Genomic DNA, 17,400 nt, shown 5'->3' on the forward strand with positions numbered 1-17,400 from the left:
AGTTAATGTATTCCTCTTATCGGCAAGACATATTGGCATAATTTTTCATATCGGGTTGATGCCGATATTTATATTAAAAGCCATTATCGGCCAATTCCGATATTGGTCCAATAATATCGTGCATCCCTAATATATATATATATATACACATACGTACGTACGTACATTTTTAATATAATAAATATATATATTTTTCTATTTCAAATAAATGCTGTTCTTTTGAACTTTCTATAATTATATATATACACATACATACATGCATACGTACGTACATTTTTAATATAATACATATATATATATTTTTCTATTTCAAATAAATGCTGTTCTTTTGAACTTTCTATAATTATTACCAAAAAAATGTATCAGGGTTTCCACAAAAATATAAAGTTTTCAACATTGATAATAAGAAATTGAGAATGATTTCTGAAGGCTCATGTGACACTCAAGTGCAGCCTTGGTGATCATAAGAGACTTTTCAAAAATATTTAAAAATTTTAATGATTCAACACTTTTGAAAGGCAATGTATAAATCTGAATCTAGATTCAAATTGTTTCTCTTGCTGAGGCCCCAAGGCCCCTGAGCCCTAAGAATTATGTTTCCTTCATAAAGCCCGTCAGAGCTGAAGTCTGATGGATGCTCATCCTCAGACTGCCCGATAAAACACAGGCGTAATGAGGCGGCAGATGCTCTGTCTGACTGACACTGTGGAATCCCAGCAGAGAACACCTGGACAGCAACTGCAGCTGGTTTTGTCTTACTACATAAACACTGCAACACCATTAGCTGTGTGACGTCAAGAAAGACAGGCAGAGACTGAAGCCCTTTTCACAATGGCCATTTCTGTGCTGTGTGTAAACTTCTATAAATTTCTGTATGTATGGTGTGCCTGGATGACCTCCTGCATTTGCTATGAGAAATACACACCAGATTACACCGTATATTACACTATATACCATAATGTAATGCTCTCAACAATGTAGCTTACTACTGTTTAAGTTATTTGTATAGCACCTTAAACAACATGAATGCTGCTGCTTTAACGGATAGCTCACCCAAAAATGAATATCTACTTTACTCACCCTCACGTTGTTCCAAACCTGAATGAATTTCTTTCTTCTATTAAAAGATATTTTGAAGAAAAGATTCTGGTTCCCACTGTCTTCCATAGTATTTTTTTCCATAAAATGGAAGTCAGTGGGGAACACCATCCGTTTGATTTCACACATTACTCAAAATATCTTATTTTGTGTTCAATAGAAGGAGGAGGAAAAAAAAAAAAACACGTTTGGAACCACTTGAGGGCGAGTAAATGATGACCATTTTCATTTTTTGGGTGAACTATCACTTTAATGCAGTGGTTCTCAATTCCAGTGCTGGAGTACCACTGCTCTGCAAATTTTGCATGTCTCTCTTATCTGATGCCTTCAGTTCTTTTCCTTTGGATCTCCCTCCTAACGAGCTGATGATCTGACTCAGGTGTGTTAAATAAGCGAGCCATACAAAATGTGCACAGCTGTGGTATTCCAGGACTGGAATTGAGAACCACTGCTTTAATGCATACTGTACTTCAAAAAAAAAAAAAAAAAAAGACAGAAATTAAGAGGAAACACCCTCTTTTAACTCAGATTGTCCAACTGAACTTTGACTGTGGATTATTGTAACACTGACTTGAGGGATCTGTTTAACGTTTTAAGCTTTCATTTGTGTTCTGTTCTTTTCTCATCACCCACAACATTTCAGCTTTCTCACCTCGTCTCCTTCTCCCTCTGGCCTGACAGCATCTTCCAGCTGAAGGGGAAGCCGGGCTTCAGACTGGCTGATCACAAAGATCTGAGACAGACACAGAAAGGGAACGAGAGTTTAGGTTATGACTGGATACAAAATAGGTTATCTAGCAGAATGTCCAAGCTGCTCTTTTCCATATAATGAATGGGAATAGTGAGCCCAGTTGTCCCTGGTCCCCTCCAATTTTACTGCATGAACTAAAGACCTTTTGCTAAACAGCTCATTTTGTTTTCCACATAAGAAAGTCAGTCATACAGGTCTGAAACAACATGAGTGTCAGAAATTGATGGCCACATATTCATTTTGGAGTGAATTACCAATTTAACAGCAAGTTACTACAGGTGAACTGTACCTGCAAATGGATTCTTGGTACCAATCATTGGTTATAGAACATGTAAGGCCAAAACAAATTCCACCGGTCTTCTTGTGAGAAAAGATATAGTCTATATTTCATGAAATGCTATCATTTCAAGTTTCAATATTTACAGAAAACATTCAGAGGTGTTCTCTCAATCAAGTAATAGAGATGAATCTCAGATCTCTACCCTCTCCACATGGAGCTCCACATCCTGCTGGGAACAGCTCTCGATCTTCTGCTCCACCTTCTTCACCACGGCCTCCACGTCAATGATGCTCTCCTTCGTGAGGCTGTAAACAGAAAAATACAGCATGAGGATGAGGGAAAAAATGCATTTGGACAGCTGACATGACATCCTGCAAATTCAAACACTGCAATCCAAAAATGATTGAAAATATAAATTTTTAAATTCTTGTATAAACATAACACTAAAAGTATTAAGGGACTTTTAGAGACTATACCGCAGTTCAAAAGTTTGGGGTTGGGATGGTCTTTTTTTTTGTTTGTTTTTACACATTAAGGCTGCAATTAAACTTTCAGTGTAATTCAGAAATCATTATAATATGCTGATTTGGTACCCAAGAATAATTTCTTATGATCAATAATGAAAACTGTTGTTTTAGTGAAAACCATAATAAAATACTGCCATTTTTGATCAATTTAATGTGTCATTACCAATTAAAAGCATTAATTTCTAAAAACAAAATAAATAAAAAAAATCTAACTAGCCCTACATTTTTTAAACAGAAGTTTACACAGAATACTGTGTAATGTTGTTATGTGTATTACAGAGGTAACACACAGAATAACATTAATTTGTCACACCACAAAAAAATGTGTGAACTTCAAAACACAAAAACTTATGAAAAGAAACTGCAACTGAAAATGTTCAGAAATGTGTGATGTGTGGATTTATACGTCTCGTGATAATGATCCGAAACAAAATTGTTTCATTTTAGAATAAAAACTAGGTGTTTTTTTAAACAACATTCAGAACAGCAAATATGAAATAGAAACTGCAGAACCACTTCATGGAAACTCATGAGATCATATTGTTAGGCAACAGTCTCTATGCAATTCAACTTTGTTTTAAACTATCTTTATTACGTGGTATGCATAGTTCTGCTTTTACAATTCAAACAAACAGATTGCTGTTGTGAAGACAACTCACACTGCTTTCACTCTGGTGAAACACTTACACTCCAGTGTGTATTTTTATTTTTATTTTTTTTGACAACTTTTAAAGGTCATGGGTTTCTCACCACCACAAATGCTGCAAAAATATTAGCAGGAGAGTGAAAGGTTCACCTTAAAATGAAAATCTGGTCATTTTTAATTTCCAAATTAATTTTCAGTGGAACACAAAATTAGAAACCTTTTTTTTTTTTTTTAGAGCTTGACAGACATGGTCACTTTGAACTATCATTCACGATCTTTCAAGAGAAATAAAGCCAATCGGATTTGAAATGTCATGAGGGTGAGTAACTGATGATGACAGAATTTTCATTTTGGATGACCTACTCCTTTTAGTGAAACAATATAAGATTGGCAAGACTAAGCCTTGTCGCCTCTCTAAGGTCAGACGTTAAGATAACGGCCAACTGTCTGCTTCACAAACAGACGGCACAAATTGAGATTGCAACCTTCAGCTCCAGTCATTACAAAAGAGTAATGAGAGACCAGAGAGAAAGAGAATGAGATGCGCCAGTCCCTGCCAGCTGCTGCTCAGAGAGCGGCCACATCGCTCTGGGATCAGTTCTGCTCACACGACCCTCTCTAACAATCTCCATACAGACACGTTGCTCTTCATAAGTCCTGATTAAGTCTGGTTACTGAACACTAAGCCGCCCATGATGGGCTCTGCATTAGTGCTTGTGTATTGAAACAACACTGGCCTGAAGGGAGAGATGGATATAAAGAGAGGATTATACAGAGAGCGAGCGTGTTTGACCTGCCCTCTGATTGTGCACATATACACTTTATCACACAGCATTGATTTTCAACAAGCTTCAGTGATGAGGAGTACACATCCACTGACCCACTGACCATCAGCTAGGGGGAGCTGTGCTCCAAAGCACACAGTGCGTGTCTGGAACGTCTCTGTATAGGTTTGAGGTGGCACCGTGGCAAGGTGCACCAGGCAAGAAACTCTAATCAGGGTCAGGAGCATCCTGTGTTCAGGAAGCACTGCTTAATAACCTTATTATGAACGAATATATGGCATGAACAGGACCGTGTTGTAAAAACAAATGTGTAAAAAAAAAAAACGTAAAAATTACTGTGGACATCAGCAGTGAGTGGCTTTATAGCTTGGTTTAGATTAGGGCTGTGCGATTAATCGAAATCGAATCGAAATCGCGATTTGAGACGTTGCGATTTCCTAATCGCAAAGCCTGCGATATGGACGCGATATTACTCTGTTCCAGAGCATATGCATGACTGCCAGCCTTGAGTTGCAGTCTTACTAACCAATAGAGTGAGCGCACCTCCGTTCTCCCCAATCAGCACTGCTCTAGCCAACTGCGTAAACACCCACCATTAAAAAAAAAAATGGAAAGCGGGACAGGAGAGAGACAGAGTGGGATTATGGCGTCTACTGGGTCAGATCGATAGTTAGGCAAATTAAAACTAAAGAAAAACGTATGCAACTTAAGCTTCGAAATGACAGACAACGAACAAAAGTAATTTCCGCAATTTGATATTTTCCCCCAAATCGCACAGCCCTAGTTTAGATCCCTTTGAGATAAATTTCAATAAATGCAAAGGTGTATTAAAATCTTTGCCATGAGAGGTTTAATGATATTGTGATTCTACCATGGTAAAAGGATGTGAAAATAACCCTTAAACATGGTAAAACTATAACGCATCTGAGTTGATTACTGCTTTTAGAAAATGGTGGCTATGGCATTATGACAAAAGATTAATAAATATTAAAAAAATAAATATTTAGAGTAAATAATGGTTTTCTGCCATTTAATATAAAAATGCAGCATTTATTTCTTTGAAAACAGGTAATCTAAACAGATTTTAGATTCAGATTATGCATTTTATAATGAGTTTTTAACATGTTTTAATTTTTACCGTGATATTCAAACTAAGAGGTTGAATGTTACAGTGATTTTACCATGGTAAGACATGTGAAAATAAGTATTAATCATAGTAAAACTTACTATAACGCATGGGTTAATTGCTTTTAAAAAATGACAGCAATTTCAATATGATAAAAGAATACAATGATAAATATATAAAAATATATTCCGCCAAGGATTATATAATAATATAAGATACAATTCAGTAGTTTTAAAAATCGAATAAAAAAATAAATAAACATCTACAACAGAGCTCATCCAATCAAATTTTAGAGTCAGAACATTATTCTATAATGGGTTTTAATCTTCATCCTGAAGTATTCAAACCTGCATGATATTTTCCAGCAAATTTTCAAAAAATAAAAAATAAACTGATTAATGAATCATGTTCGTAGGTAATGTGTGCTTCCAGGTAGACATGGGGAATGTGAATCCTAGAGTAATGCAAGTAACAGAGGTGTACATTATTTTAAAATATGCCACATTATTTTAGATAATTCTGGAACTCTAAAAAAATGTATATTGATAGGTACATATATTATGTATTTGGTAGAAAAAAAATGGGTGTGTTAAACATGCTGCAACAATACAGTACAAAAATGGCATATGTGGCAACCAGTTTATTTCTTTCACATCCTCTAACTGAAACTCTCTAATTTAACTGTTTTGTTACTCCATTAACATTTAGAGGAAGTTTGTCTGCAGAACACAAAACCTGTTTCGGTGATCCGTGAGCATGGGGAAGCACTCAATTAAGATTTCTGCTAAGGTGAAATCCTTCAGTTAGATAAGAAATAACCAAGTGCACAGATATCAACCAGGACCCTTCCATTCAACTGCAAGCAATGACAAACAAATCAACAGCGTAAGGAACTGGAAAGGAACTCCCCAGACCACAACACCCTTCAATTCAATTCAGAGTTTAGCCACCATTCAATGCTGCATGAGCAAACACAGGATGTTAACACGGTCAAGCTACAAACCCTCTGACCCTCTTAAAAGAATAGAAGAGGACTTGAAAACAAAGTGAACAAGCCTCGTCTATCATACAGTTGTGAAAGCTTACTATCTGATGAAACATTTCATGCGAGAAAGCAAAAGAATGAATCATGCAAACGTTCAAACACACATTTCCATACATCCAGACTGAATCGATAATAAGAAACAAAATCGCACCTAATATGGCACATGGTATGAATCGAAAGGTTTCAGTTTTGTATTTGTGAGAATGTTTGTCCTATTGTCCCACAACCCTCTATTTGACCCAAACCCATAGTCATTCATTCAAGCTACACTTTTAAGTAGACAAGTCTCTCTGATGTATCTACTGTTTGTTGTTTTAAGGGGAACGACCCATTACGGTGTTGAGGGAAAGCTGTATCCAACTGCAAAAACTGAGCTTTTGTTCCAAGTGAAACGTCATCGATCGCCACTTAACGTGTTAAAATGGAATGAGTTGCCAGGACTTCACTTTTCCCATCATTGTTTGACAGTAAACGCGGCCTATACTCACTTAGCTGCAAACTTGACCATCTGCTTGCTCGCACGATCTCCCACAGCGAGCAAGGCCTGCACAGTAAACTGCTGGTGACGCAGGACCAAGAAGCACTGTTTCCCTAGAGAAAAAAAAACAACCTGTCAGAACACACATCTCAGCATACCTTAAAACCAGGGCAGGTACTTACTGCCCAAGTCAAAGAGTCCACTAATATAACTAAATATACACTACAGTTCAAAAGTTTGGGGGCAGTAACATTTTCTAGAGAAATGAATACTCAATTCAGCAAGGATGCATTAGTCTGATCAAAAGTGACTGTCTGTAACAACATTTATAATGTTACAAAAAATTCAATATTAAATAAATGTTGTTCTTTTGATCTTTCTGATCATTAAAGAATCCTAAAAAATGCATCACCATTTAAGCAGACATACATTAAGCAGCAAAACCATTTTCAACTGTGATAATAATAAGAAATGTTTCTTGAGCACTGAACCAGTATACTAGAATGATTTCTGAAGGATCATGTGACACTGAAGACTGGAATAACGGTTTTTGAACGTTTTGCCATCACAGAATATATTAAAATAGAAAATAGTTATTTTAAACTGTAATATTTTACAATATTACGGTTTATACTAGGGCTGGACGATATGGCCAAAATTTATATCACGATATATTTCTTAATTTCGGTCGATACGATATAATTCTGATATCGATATGAACACCATTTAAAAAAGCCTTGTAAAAACTGCCAAGAATGCCCATAACAGATGTCTGTGCATACAAACTTATGAAAAATGAATTTGCCAAAGATAATACTAATCCCGTGCGAATAGGGCTTAAGACTTCATTCAGAAACATGTAATAAAATCTTACCGACCTTCTGAATATGTAATAGAATAGAACAGAATAGAATAGAATGAAGTAGTAGAATAAATATTACTAGTTATGGATTGTTCAAAGTCTGAGAACAATAACAGCACGACTAATAACACAATACTAATGTGCCATAATAATAAAGTGCCCACTTTCACAAACCAAACAGACACCAATCTGAAATACAGCACATTATAATATGCATTGTAAATAAATGCCATTTCATGTCATCTTTATAGAAACTAACCTGATTACAAAACCAGAGCTAAAAGTATGAGTAAATCAACTATAAAAATTAAACAATTATTAAAGGCATTTACTTATTTAAACCTCTAACAAACTAGGATTTAGATTTTAGATTATTGTAGAGCAGAACAGTCAAATAAAAGCACCACATTTACTGGCATCGATCAGCTATCAACAGGTTGGACGTCTCTTTGAAAGACACAATGCGTGCGGTTTTGACTCGTCACCAAATTGCTAATCAGACACCTAGAGAGTGAACAAACTCCGATTTGTGTAAACCTGACACAGATCAGGTCAAGATCAGAGACCACCCAGACTCTTTGAAGTCCCCCTCAGTGTTCAGAGTCAGTCAGACAGACAGCTGAGTGGTAGTTAAAAACAGACCCTTCATCACAGAGCAAATCAGGATGTTGTTGTGCTGAAGGACATCCTTCAGCCCAGAGCACACTGACAGAATGAAGGAAGCTGGAGGTTAAAGGATCCTTGACATGAAAGTTGTTGTGGAAGGAAACTTTAGTTATATAGCCATAATACATGGTTTATTCATTACTGCACTCTTAAACCAGGCATGTATGTGTGAACCCCTCGGACTTGGATTGTGTGGGACAGACAGGGGAAGCCACAAAGTTTCATTTAAGCTGAGGATTCAACCAAATAGTTTCTATTGATGTCATTTCCTATGAATAAAACGCAGCCACAAGGGATGTTTGTCAGTTCTCCAGTGAAAATGGCCACTACCTTCATAATCTTTCAACAGCACTGCAATTCATCCAAATAAAAATTTGCCACAGATAAGGTACATGTTGAGGGCACCCATATCCCTCATGGTCCTTATCACCTGAATTAACCACAGGTATGGAAAATTACAGGACTGAAAAGCAGGAAAAATATTATATTATATCATATCATATTATATTATATTTTGAGAATGTGCATCAGGTATTGGCGAACATAAGAACATAAGTCTAGATTCAAGATGAAATATTAAAGTACAGCTTACAGCACACCGTGCATTATATATACACTGTATACTACAAAAACGGTATATGAAGCAGTATGCAACAAAAAACGTTTTAAATAGTAGCATGCTACACTGTTGTCATACGCCACAACTACGCTGCATGCAATTTTAACCAAGTGTAGTTATCACCTCAGATAAACATATTTACATTTTTTAATCCAACTTTGAGTTAAAAGGCCTCAACTTTTGGCATTCTGATCAAACAAGTCCAGGAAAAAGTGTTAAAAACTGCCACTCTCTATGTGTAATGATATTTTGTGGCCAATGTAGTGTGCTCTTGCTGCATACTTCAAATGTTTTATCAATTGTAGAAGCCCATTTGGTTATTTTATTTGTACAGAAAATTTGCTAACTGTACACAATGGCTATGTTCGAAATGAAACGTTAGCTTGCTACATACTACATACTATGCAGCATACACTGAATAGTGCATGTTTATTCAATGAGTGACAGTAAGTTATAAAGTTGTTTAGCATTAAACGAACTTTGTGTAAAAATACCTTCATTCTTGGCAGTCTGGTCAAATAATAAATCAACAGAGAGACCACTTTTGTGGCTGTTTTTACTTACTGTTCATTGTTCACACTAGGAATGGAATGTCAGGTCATATGCATTCTGGGAAACCATATTCACATGCATATTTTGGCAAATGCAGCAAAAGTACAGTGTAGTTAGCAAAACACAAAAAAAATCCACTGTCTATTATCAATAGTGTACCAATGCATGAAGAACAGCTTATTCAGATGTCACTTCCAAACTAAGCAGCTTTATACTGATCAAAGTACAAATGTGCCCATTTAAATTTTAAATTCAATTAAAAAAATTTATCTAATGTGAAATTCACGTGGAGAAATATTTCACTTCAATGTTTCACAAAATTCTCTTAGGTATAATTATGATAATGACCATAATGTCTGTTATTTATATTTATATTGAAACCTTTAACGTAAGTTTTTATCTAAATCAACTTACATTGCATTTTTAAGGTATAAACATTTCTATCAGTTCTTGCATTCCCTGGAAATCGAACTCATGACCTTGGTGCAGAACCCGTGCTCTAATGTTTGAGCTAAAGGAACTGTAATTTTAGTGTTTATTAATGCAATAATACAGCCCGCATGTCAAATCAGAAACCCTTGAGCTTTGGTAAGAGCAGCTTCCACGTGTTGAAATTAATTGAGCAACACTTCCAACAGCAGATGAGCTTGTGTAATAGTGAGAAGGCGTTTACCTTTAGCTCTGCTGGTGTGAATTCTGGCGCGCACCCAGATCTGCTGCTCTGCCTTCTCGGGTGTCAGGTCCTGGACACGCACCAACGGCCTGTCTGCCTCAATCCAGGAGAGAGAGAGACAGAGTCTCAGAGAAAAGACATCAAAGACGACAGGCCTCCCCCCTTGTACACAGATCCCCACAAAGACATTCACTCGGATTACAAAGCCACTGGGAGGAGGGCTAATAAATATGAAACATAACAAGCCCCGTCTGAAAGGTGACCATCACGTGAATTCTTCTGCATTTTGACAAATACAGTGTCACCCTGCCTCCTCTGACTCACATTATGACTTTATTATGAGGCAGCAGAGATGGGGCGGTCCTGCTCAACCCCAGTAAAAGTGCTCAGGGCGTTTGGCTGATCCAGAATCCACCCACATGAAAGCTTCGTCTATCTCTGCCTGAGAGGAATGCTGGTGGGAGACGACTTTGTTCTGTAGCAGCAGAGCTTAAAAACTTGCAGTCGGACAGTCGGGAGTAATGTCACCCTAATTCCTCATCCGAGATTTATCTCGTAGAGTTATTCAAGACTATTATGTGTGACAGCGAGGGGAGGAACATCAGGGAGAGCTAAAGGGGACGCCAGGGAGATCCCGACAGCATTAGATTATCTCTTAAGCGCAAAGACATTCCTAATTATCATTCTACAGCAAATTTTGCTATGGGAAACCTGTCCATATTCATCCTGTGGGAGCGAGATGCCCTCCTAAATCTCCACTTAAAAACTGAGAAGAACACTGACCCAGTTTCTGCTGGGATTGGACCATAGGACAGATCCCATAGCGATCCTTGGCAAAGTCCTGGGAGGAGAAGAGAAGAAGATGGGGTGGTAATCAATCTTAAAGGAACAGTTCAGCAAAAAAAAAAAAAATTCATTGTGTCATCATTTATTCACCCCTTAATGTCATTTAAAACATCACTTTCTTCTGGGTAACACTAAAGGAGAATGCCTAAATAAGTCCTGAAATCTCCAAGCCTCAAGAAGGATGCAAAACCACCACAAAAGCATCATAAAGAAGCCCATTTGAGCGATACATAGCAAGTCAAACAAACCAAAATTTGTTCATTCATTAAAAATTCAAAAAGTTGTTTATCACTGATAATAATCCATTCCAGTAAGATGTTAATTTGAGAACCTTGTGAACGGATCATGGATCATCAATGAGCTCAATGTAAGAACTGAATTAGTTCAATTCATAAACAAATCTTTCAGACTAGTTTTGTGAACTGGATCAACCAATTCATTGATAAACTCAAAAGAATGATTGACAATGACAGACATTGCCAAGATTATATCAAGCTATTCAGTGAATGATTACTTTAATGTCTTCAGAAACGAGCTATATGGATCACTTTCATGGTCAACTTAAGCCTCTTTTCCAGCGAAGTTACCTGGAACAATTTGTCCCAGGAACTTTTTTTTTCCCCAGACCTGTTGCTGTCTGAGTTTCCATCGCGGCCTAAAGTACCGTGAAGATTAGGCAAATAGTCTGGTGACGTAGGACTGCGCTCGACTGCTCCTTCCAGTCCAGGAGGGGCCGCTAATGTCGAACAACGATAACATTATACAAAGCGACGGACAATCAGAATTTTTTTGTCACCGTTTCCAGTTCCCGCTGGATTTCATCCTCGGCACTGCACCAGCACCGCACTGCAACAGACTTTTAAAAATGGTGGTTGAAATACAATGCTGCGTAGAGTCAACCAATCCAAATGCTGCGTGAACTCAACCAATCAGCAATGTTCAGTGCCAAGTCCCACCCCCGAAAGTTCCGGGCCTTTGAAAAAGTACTATCTCGCGAGCAGGGACTTTCTGAGGGGCAAAATTTTACCCGGAACTTTATTTAGATCCTGGTTCCTGCGGTGGAAACACACCGAGTACCGCCCTAAAGTCCCTAGTTCCTGCGCTGGAAACAGGCTTTTACTTACTTACTCAGAAAAGATCCAGTCCCTATTCATTATAATTCATCCGATAAAATAAAAAAAAATTATCTTTCCAAAATATATTCATAAAGTATTTGGAACACTAAGAAGTTAAGTACATGAAATATATATATTTTTTTTTGGTGAACTATTTCTTTAACATTTGATATGGCTAAAAACATACAGGAAATGTGAATTTGGACAGTGAAGAGTAAATGAACAATACTTACATCCTCATCAGCTTCCTGCTGCTCTGCAGCCTGAATCAAAGAGAGAAACTGATTTCAATAAAACTTCCAACAGTAAAGGGAAAACAGACCCTCAGTAAGAGCTAATATAAAGATTAAACACATGCTGATTATTCTGGAGAAAGGCAAGCATTGTAAGATCACTTTAAAATCCTACCAAACTGCAATGATACAAATTCAAACACTTACTGATGTCTGCAAGTACATCAGAGTGCTAACATGGAAAATAATATGACTTTTCTAGGTAAAGCAGTACTAGATTATTTGCAAATTATTCAAATCAATGTGTCAATTGAAGTAAGAATGATTTTATACATGTGCTCTGCTTATGTTTCCTGTATCTGAATCACTCATTTGACAAAATGTTTCACAAATGTCCAGCAGACAAAAAAATTCCTCACAGACCCTTTATTAAGCAAACATTCATTTTGACTGTTTAAAATATTGGGCAAATATTTTCTGGATGCACAAATTCCACTTTGTTCAGGCACAAACAGATTTGTAAGCACAGGAATTGCAAAACAATGGAAACTCCTCCATATGGCAGTGGTGGGCCATGAGCATCATAGTGGGCAGGGTTTGCGTCTCCTGGCGCACACTCACCAGCTTGGCCTGCTTCTCTGCCTTCTTCGCTGCTTTCTCTGCTTCCTTCTGCTGTTTCTTCAGGGCTTTCTTCGACTGGGCCTGCTGCTCCTCCTCACCGGCTCTAAAACAGGAAGACACCACACAACAAAAACAGCTCTGTCAAACTTCCATCTACCTTTTTTTTTTATTTCCTTCCGGGAAGCTTTTCTGAAAGATGGGGAAAAGCATTCCAACCTCGGCTTACACACATAGGCACAGCATCCCACTGGCTTTTAAGTTGCTGTGTCTTTCATCTATTGTTTCAACATGCCCAAAAAAAACAACAGAGGCTAAATTAGACTTTCATCAGTAACGTTTGCTTGTTTGTGCTCCTGTGGTCTAGGTAGTCCAGTTATAGCAGTTCAGGAAGAGTGATGTCTGTCTACAGTAGCACTGCTCCTCCTCACCGGCTCTAAAATAGGAAGACACCACACAACAAAAACAGTTCTGTCAAACTTCCATCTACCTTTTTTTAAATTTCCTTCCGGGAAACTTTTCTGATAGATAAGGTAAAAGCATTCCAATCTCGGCTCACAAACACAGGCACAGCATCCCGCTGGCTTTTTAAGTTGCTGCGTCTTTCATCTATTGTTTCAACATGCCCAAAAAAACAACAGAGGCTAAATTAGACTTTCATCAGTAACGTTTGCTTGTTTGTGCTCCTGTGGTCTAGGTAGTCCAGTTATAGCAGTTCAGGAAGAGTGATGTCTGTCTACAGTAGCACATATGAAATATCATTCAGGCAATATGATTGTCCCATAATGTAGCAACAGACTGATTTAACAGTTAAGAATAGAAACGAGTACATGAAAGTGACAGTAATGATCAATAATGAAAAGTGTTATTTATTTAACTTCTAATAATGTAATTTGAAATGAATTCAATATATTGGCCAGGCCAATTCTTCAATCCATATTTGGCCAAATGATCACGTCTGCAAATAGTAACTAACACATTAAAGTTGCTGTAGTCTACTCTAAATTAAATTACATGACACTGGCCACTCTGCTCTATGTAAGAACTGGCAATTAAAAAACCCATAGACACTATATTATTTCCTCTATATAATAATATGACAGGAACCAAGTTACTTAGAAGAAAAAAAACAAGAAAAAAAATCACTCATTTACATACTGTTACATACTTGGCAATCACAAAAAAATGAGGTCAATTCCTCTAAAATGACTCTCCTTTTTGGCATTAACACCTGAGTCCATGGGTTCATTAGTTTAGTTCAGACACTTGGCTAACCAAGTCCATTAACCAAGTGAATCTAACATTTGCCAAGACTGCCATCCATCCATCATTAGTTAATATGGCAGAGATGGATTACCAAGCAGTACAACAGTTATTTAAAACAAACACAATTACACAGAAACCCCAACAATATGTAAACTGATCACAGGGCAGAGGTTAAAGGAAATGACATGCCTCTGTGATCTCCATTGACGATTAAAACACAACACATGGTTTTTGGTTAACAGGACTGACCAACCGCTTTAAATACACCCTTTACTAAAAGCTCATTTGCTACATTTAAATTCTAAGTTTAATTTATAAGTTCTCTCTCTCTCTCTCTCTAAGGATGTTAAATAAGAATAGCACCATTTAATCTGAAACCACAAGAGTAGCAGGTGGTCAACATGAGCAGAACAAACCCGTGCTCCACCTCCAGACATTTAACAGAATTTATTATTACACTAATTACTCCAAACAACAGAACAAACAGAGAAACTATGACTTCATTGCAGAGTTTTGCTCTTTATCCAACACAGATCTACAAAGAACCCCCAAAAACAGCAGAATCTGGGCAGGCGACCATATGGCAGCCCTCAGGCAACACAGGATCGAGTGCCTGTACACAGTGCTACAGAAGGACAGTTACACAATGGACAGTGAATGTCTTCCCCAGCACTACCGCAGCCGAGACAACAACGGTCCAGCCGCGGGCACCGCTGAGGCCTTAACAGTGCCAAAGTGGGCACCAAACAACTCCACTCCCCCCTCTGCATTATGCATTAGCACGTAACCGCAGCGGAGGACATAAAGGGCCACAGTGAAGGCATATGAGCAGTTTGCAAGGGAATTCACGCATGACGGTCCCCATAAGCATCGCTGCAATTTCAGCGCACAGGAAACTGGAAGCACTGGGGCAGATAGAAGAGAATGAGAAGGCTGCCGATAATTAAAGGCCTGTGCCAGATTCGGGGGTTATGTATTTACAGAAACACACGGTCCGGAGCAGAGAAGGGATGTAAAAATAAAGATGGAGCTTTCAGATGCCCTCCTCGCCACCTCAGACAGCAGCTGTTATCATGTGACTCATCAAATTGTGGTTTATATATTAAACCATTGACAATATCACATAACACTGCTTTAGGCATAGCAGCATAGCATTATTATATAAATAATCCATTATAATAATTCAACTGCTAATAATTAAAATGAAAAGATCAATGTATTTGCAGTTGTGGACTTCATTTCTGTGATCAAAACAAATCTTTCTTACTTTCACTTTGTGTTTGAAATGTTATTTTCACTTTGTTTTTTGAAACGTAAAGTAGGTCATGCTGTTAACTTATTAGAAATTCTACTATTAAAATAACTTTTATTACGCTGGTCTCTCTTATCTGATCCAAACCTTTCGATCAATTAATTTTCATGAGTTTATAGGAGATTGTCCACCTTGATTATTGAAAATGCTGTTCTTTTGAACTTTCTATTTATCATAGAATCCTGAAAAATATTTGTCACGTTTCCACACACACACACACACAATTAAAAATAATAAGCATCACAAATGTTTTCAACATTCATAATGTTAATAATTGTTTCTTGAGCAGCAAATCATTATCACCAAACCGTATCATTTTTCAGGTGCATTTCATTACGCCATTAATAGACATTTCTTTGATTATTAAAAACTGGTAACTACCTGCATCTAGTACATCATATGCACTGCTTGCACATATCAAATGTTTTCTTTTACTACATAAAATTCCTCCACACTAACTCCGTTTATTAACTGTATTGCATTTTAAACGGCCCCACGATAGAAAGTTTATTCTCTTATGTCAGTAAACTGATCCTCAACTAAGTTATTAAGAGAAGAATTCACAACTAAAAGTTAAAACTGTTGCAAAAGGTTATCTAGCATGTCTGATCACCTGTTTAACTCCAAATGTTAGTATATAAAGACACTGTTCAGCTGTCATAGTTAAAGATCTCTAAACTGCTGATGCAATCACCTGCAACTCTAGACTCAGCTAGCAGCAAGGCAAGCTAATCAATGCCCTGACCACAAATATTAAACTTCCGCAGAAAACAATTAGATTGTATTCTCACCCTTGTACATTTTCTTTAGTCATAGTTCAGCTCTGAAGGGATGTAGTGAAACAAAAGCACTGGATATTCAAGATTTCAGATTTGTTGATGTGCAATGACAGCCACTCGGAACAGTGGACATGTGGAGAAGAGATGGAAGTGTTTTGCTATTGCACATTCACGACTTCCTCGCTAGTCCGTGTAGAACAAGTCTCCACGTAAAAAGGTTCCTAGTTACTGCTTGATCCGCACACGCTCGCAGTGCAGTTCGTTTTTAAGCTGCTTAGTTCGTGAAATAAAACATTACGTATTAACAGTGCAATCCTACTGCCATCACATAAAAAATATGAGTTAAATCATTTCAATATAAACCTTGTGATTATCTATGTTTTGCCTATATGGTTTATAGTTACTTAAGGGCTGCTAATTTACTTCTGTAACCTGAGGATTATTAATCCCTGTGAAACATACTGAGGCACATGTAAACATATACTATATACAGTATATATTACATATATACTGTACATATTAGGCTATATGTTTCTCAGTAGGACTGCTTCATATTACCAGGGTCACTGGATAATTAAAGAGGCAATAAATACGCTCAAAACCCCCTTTCTCTTGAGTTACAGACCACCACTTCTGTTTGCTATATTCAGCTGTGTCATAAATTCTTTCAGGAGCTATTGGTCATGATGCAGGAAACTGCCTTCCTGATTCTTCAGCCAAAACAATATAAACATAATAATAAACGAATGGCAAGAGTAGGAAACACAGTCTGATCAAACTTCATTGAAATAAAGCTCCCTTTACAGCTTTATTTACACATCTAAATAAACAGGTCGATCATATTTCTGACCATATTTGAGAGGAAGCTGCTTTAAAAAGTAACTAATTTGTATCTTCCTTATTTTCTAAATATTGTACTTTCTGTGTATGTTCTTTTGTTCTCGCATAATTCTTTTCTTTAAGACATTAATTATTGAAGGGTATGAATTATCAAAGGGCTATATGATTTGAGTGTTTGGATTAATTTAACATTTGTTTTTGATCTGTGGTGTGCTTGGCTAAGGTTTGTCTGAGTTGTGGGGTTTGATAATATAGGTTTTCCCAGCAGATTTCCAGAAGCTCC

At 37.2% G+C, this 17,400-nt stretch overlaps 1 protein-coding gene across 1 annotated transcript in view; it reads right to left on the reverse strand.

Moving 5' to 3' along the window:
* dars1 (aspartyl-tRNA synthetase 1) overlaps nucleotides 1-16,478 on the reverse strand; it is a 29,246-nt gene extending 12,768 nt beyond the window's left edge. Inside the window, exons 1-8 of the mRNA XM_016509688.1 lie at nucleotides 16,290-16,478; nucleotides 12,924-13,026; nucleotides 12,303-12,332; nucleotides 10,892-10,949; nucleotides 10,109-10,201; nucleotides 6,747-6,849; nucleotides 2,332-2,434; nucleotides 1,728-1,831 (exon numbers count right to left, since the gene is read on the reverse strand). Of these exons, the coding sequence (XP_016365174.1) occupies nucleotides 1,728-1,831; nucleotides 2,332-2,434; nucleotides 6,747-6,849; nucleotides 10,109-10,201; nucleotides 10,892-10,949; nucleotides 12,303-12,332; nucleotides 12,924-13,026; nucleotides 16,290-16,312 (617 nt within the window). The 5' untranslated portion in view covers nucleotides 16,313-16,478. The remainder of the gene's footprint in view (nucleotides 1-1,727; nucleotides 1,832-2,331; nucleotides 2,435-6,746; nucleotides 6,850-10,108; nucleotides 10,202-10,891; nucleotides 10,950-12,302; nucleotides 12,333-12,923; nucleotides 13,027-16,289) is intronic.
* Nucleotides 16,479-17,400: the final 922 nt, after the last annotated feature.

The sequence above is a fragment of the Sinocyclocheilus rhinocerous genome, unplaced genomic scaffold (genome assembly GCF_001515625.1).
Source record: "Sinocyclocheilus rhinocerous isolate Xijiao unplaced genomic scaffold, SAMN03320098_v1.1 scaffold3341, whole genome shotgun sequence".
Classification (NCBI taxonomy): Eukaryota; Metazoa; Chordata; class Actinopteri; order Cypriniformes; family Cyprinidae; genus Sinocyclocheilus; species Sinocyclocheilus rhinocerous.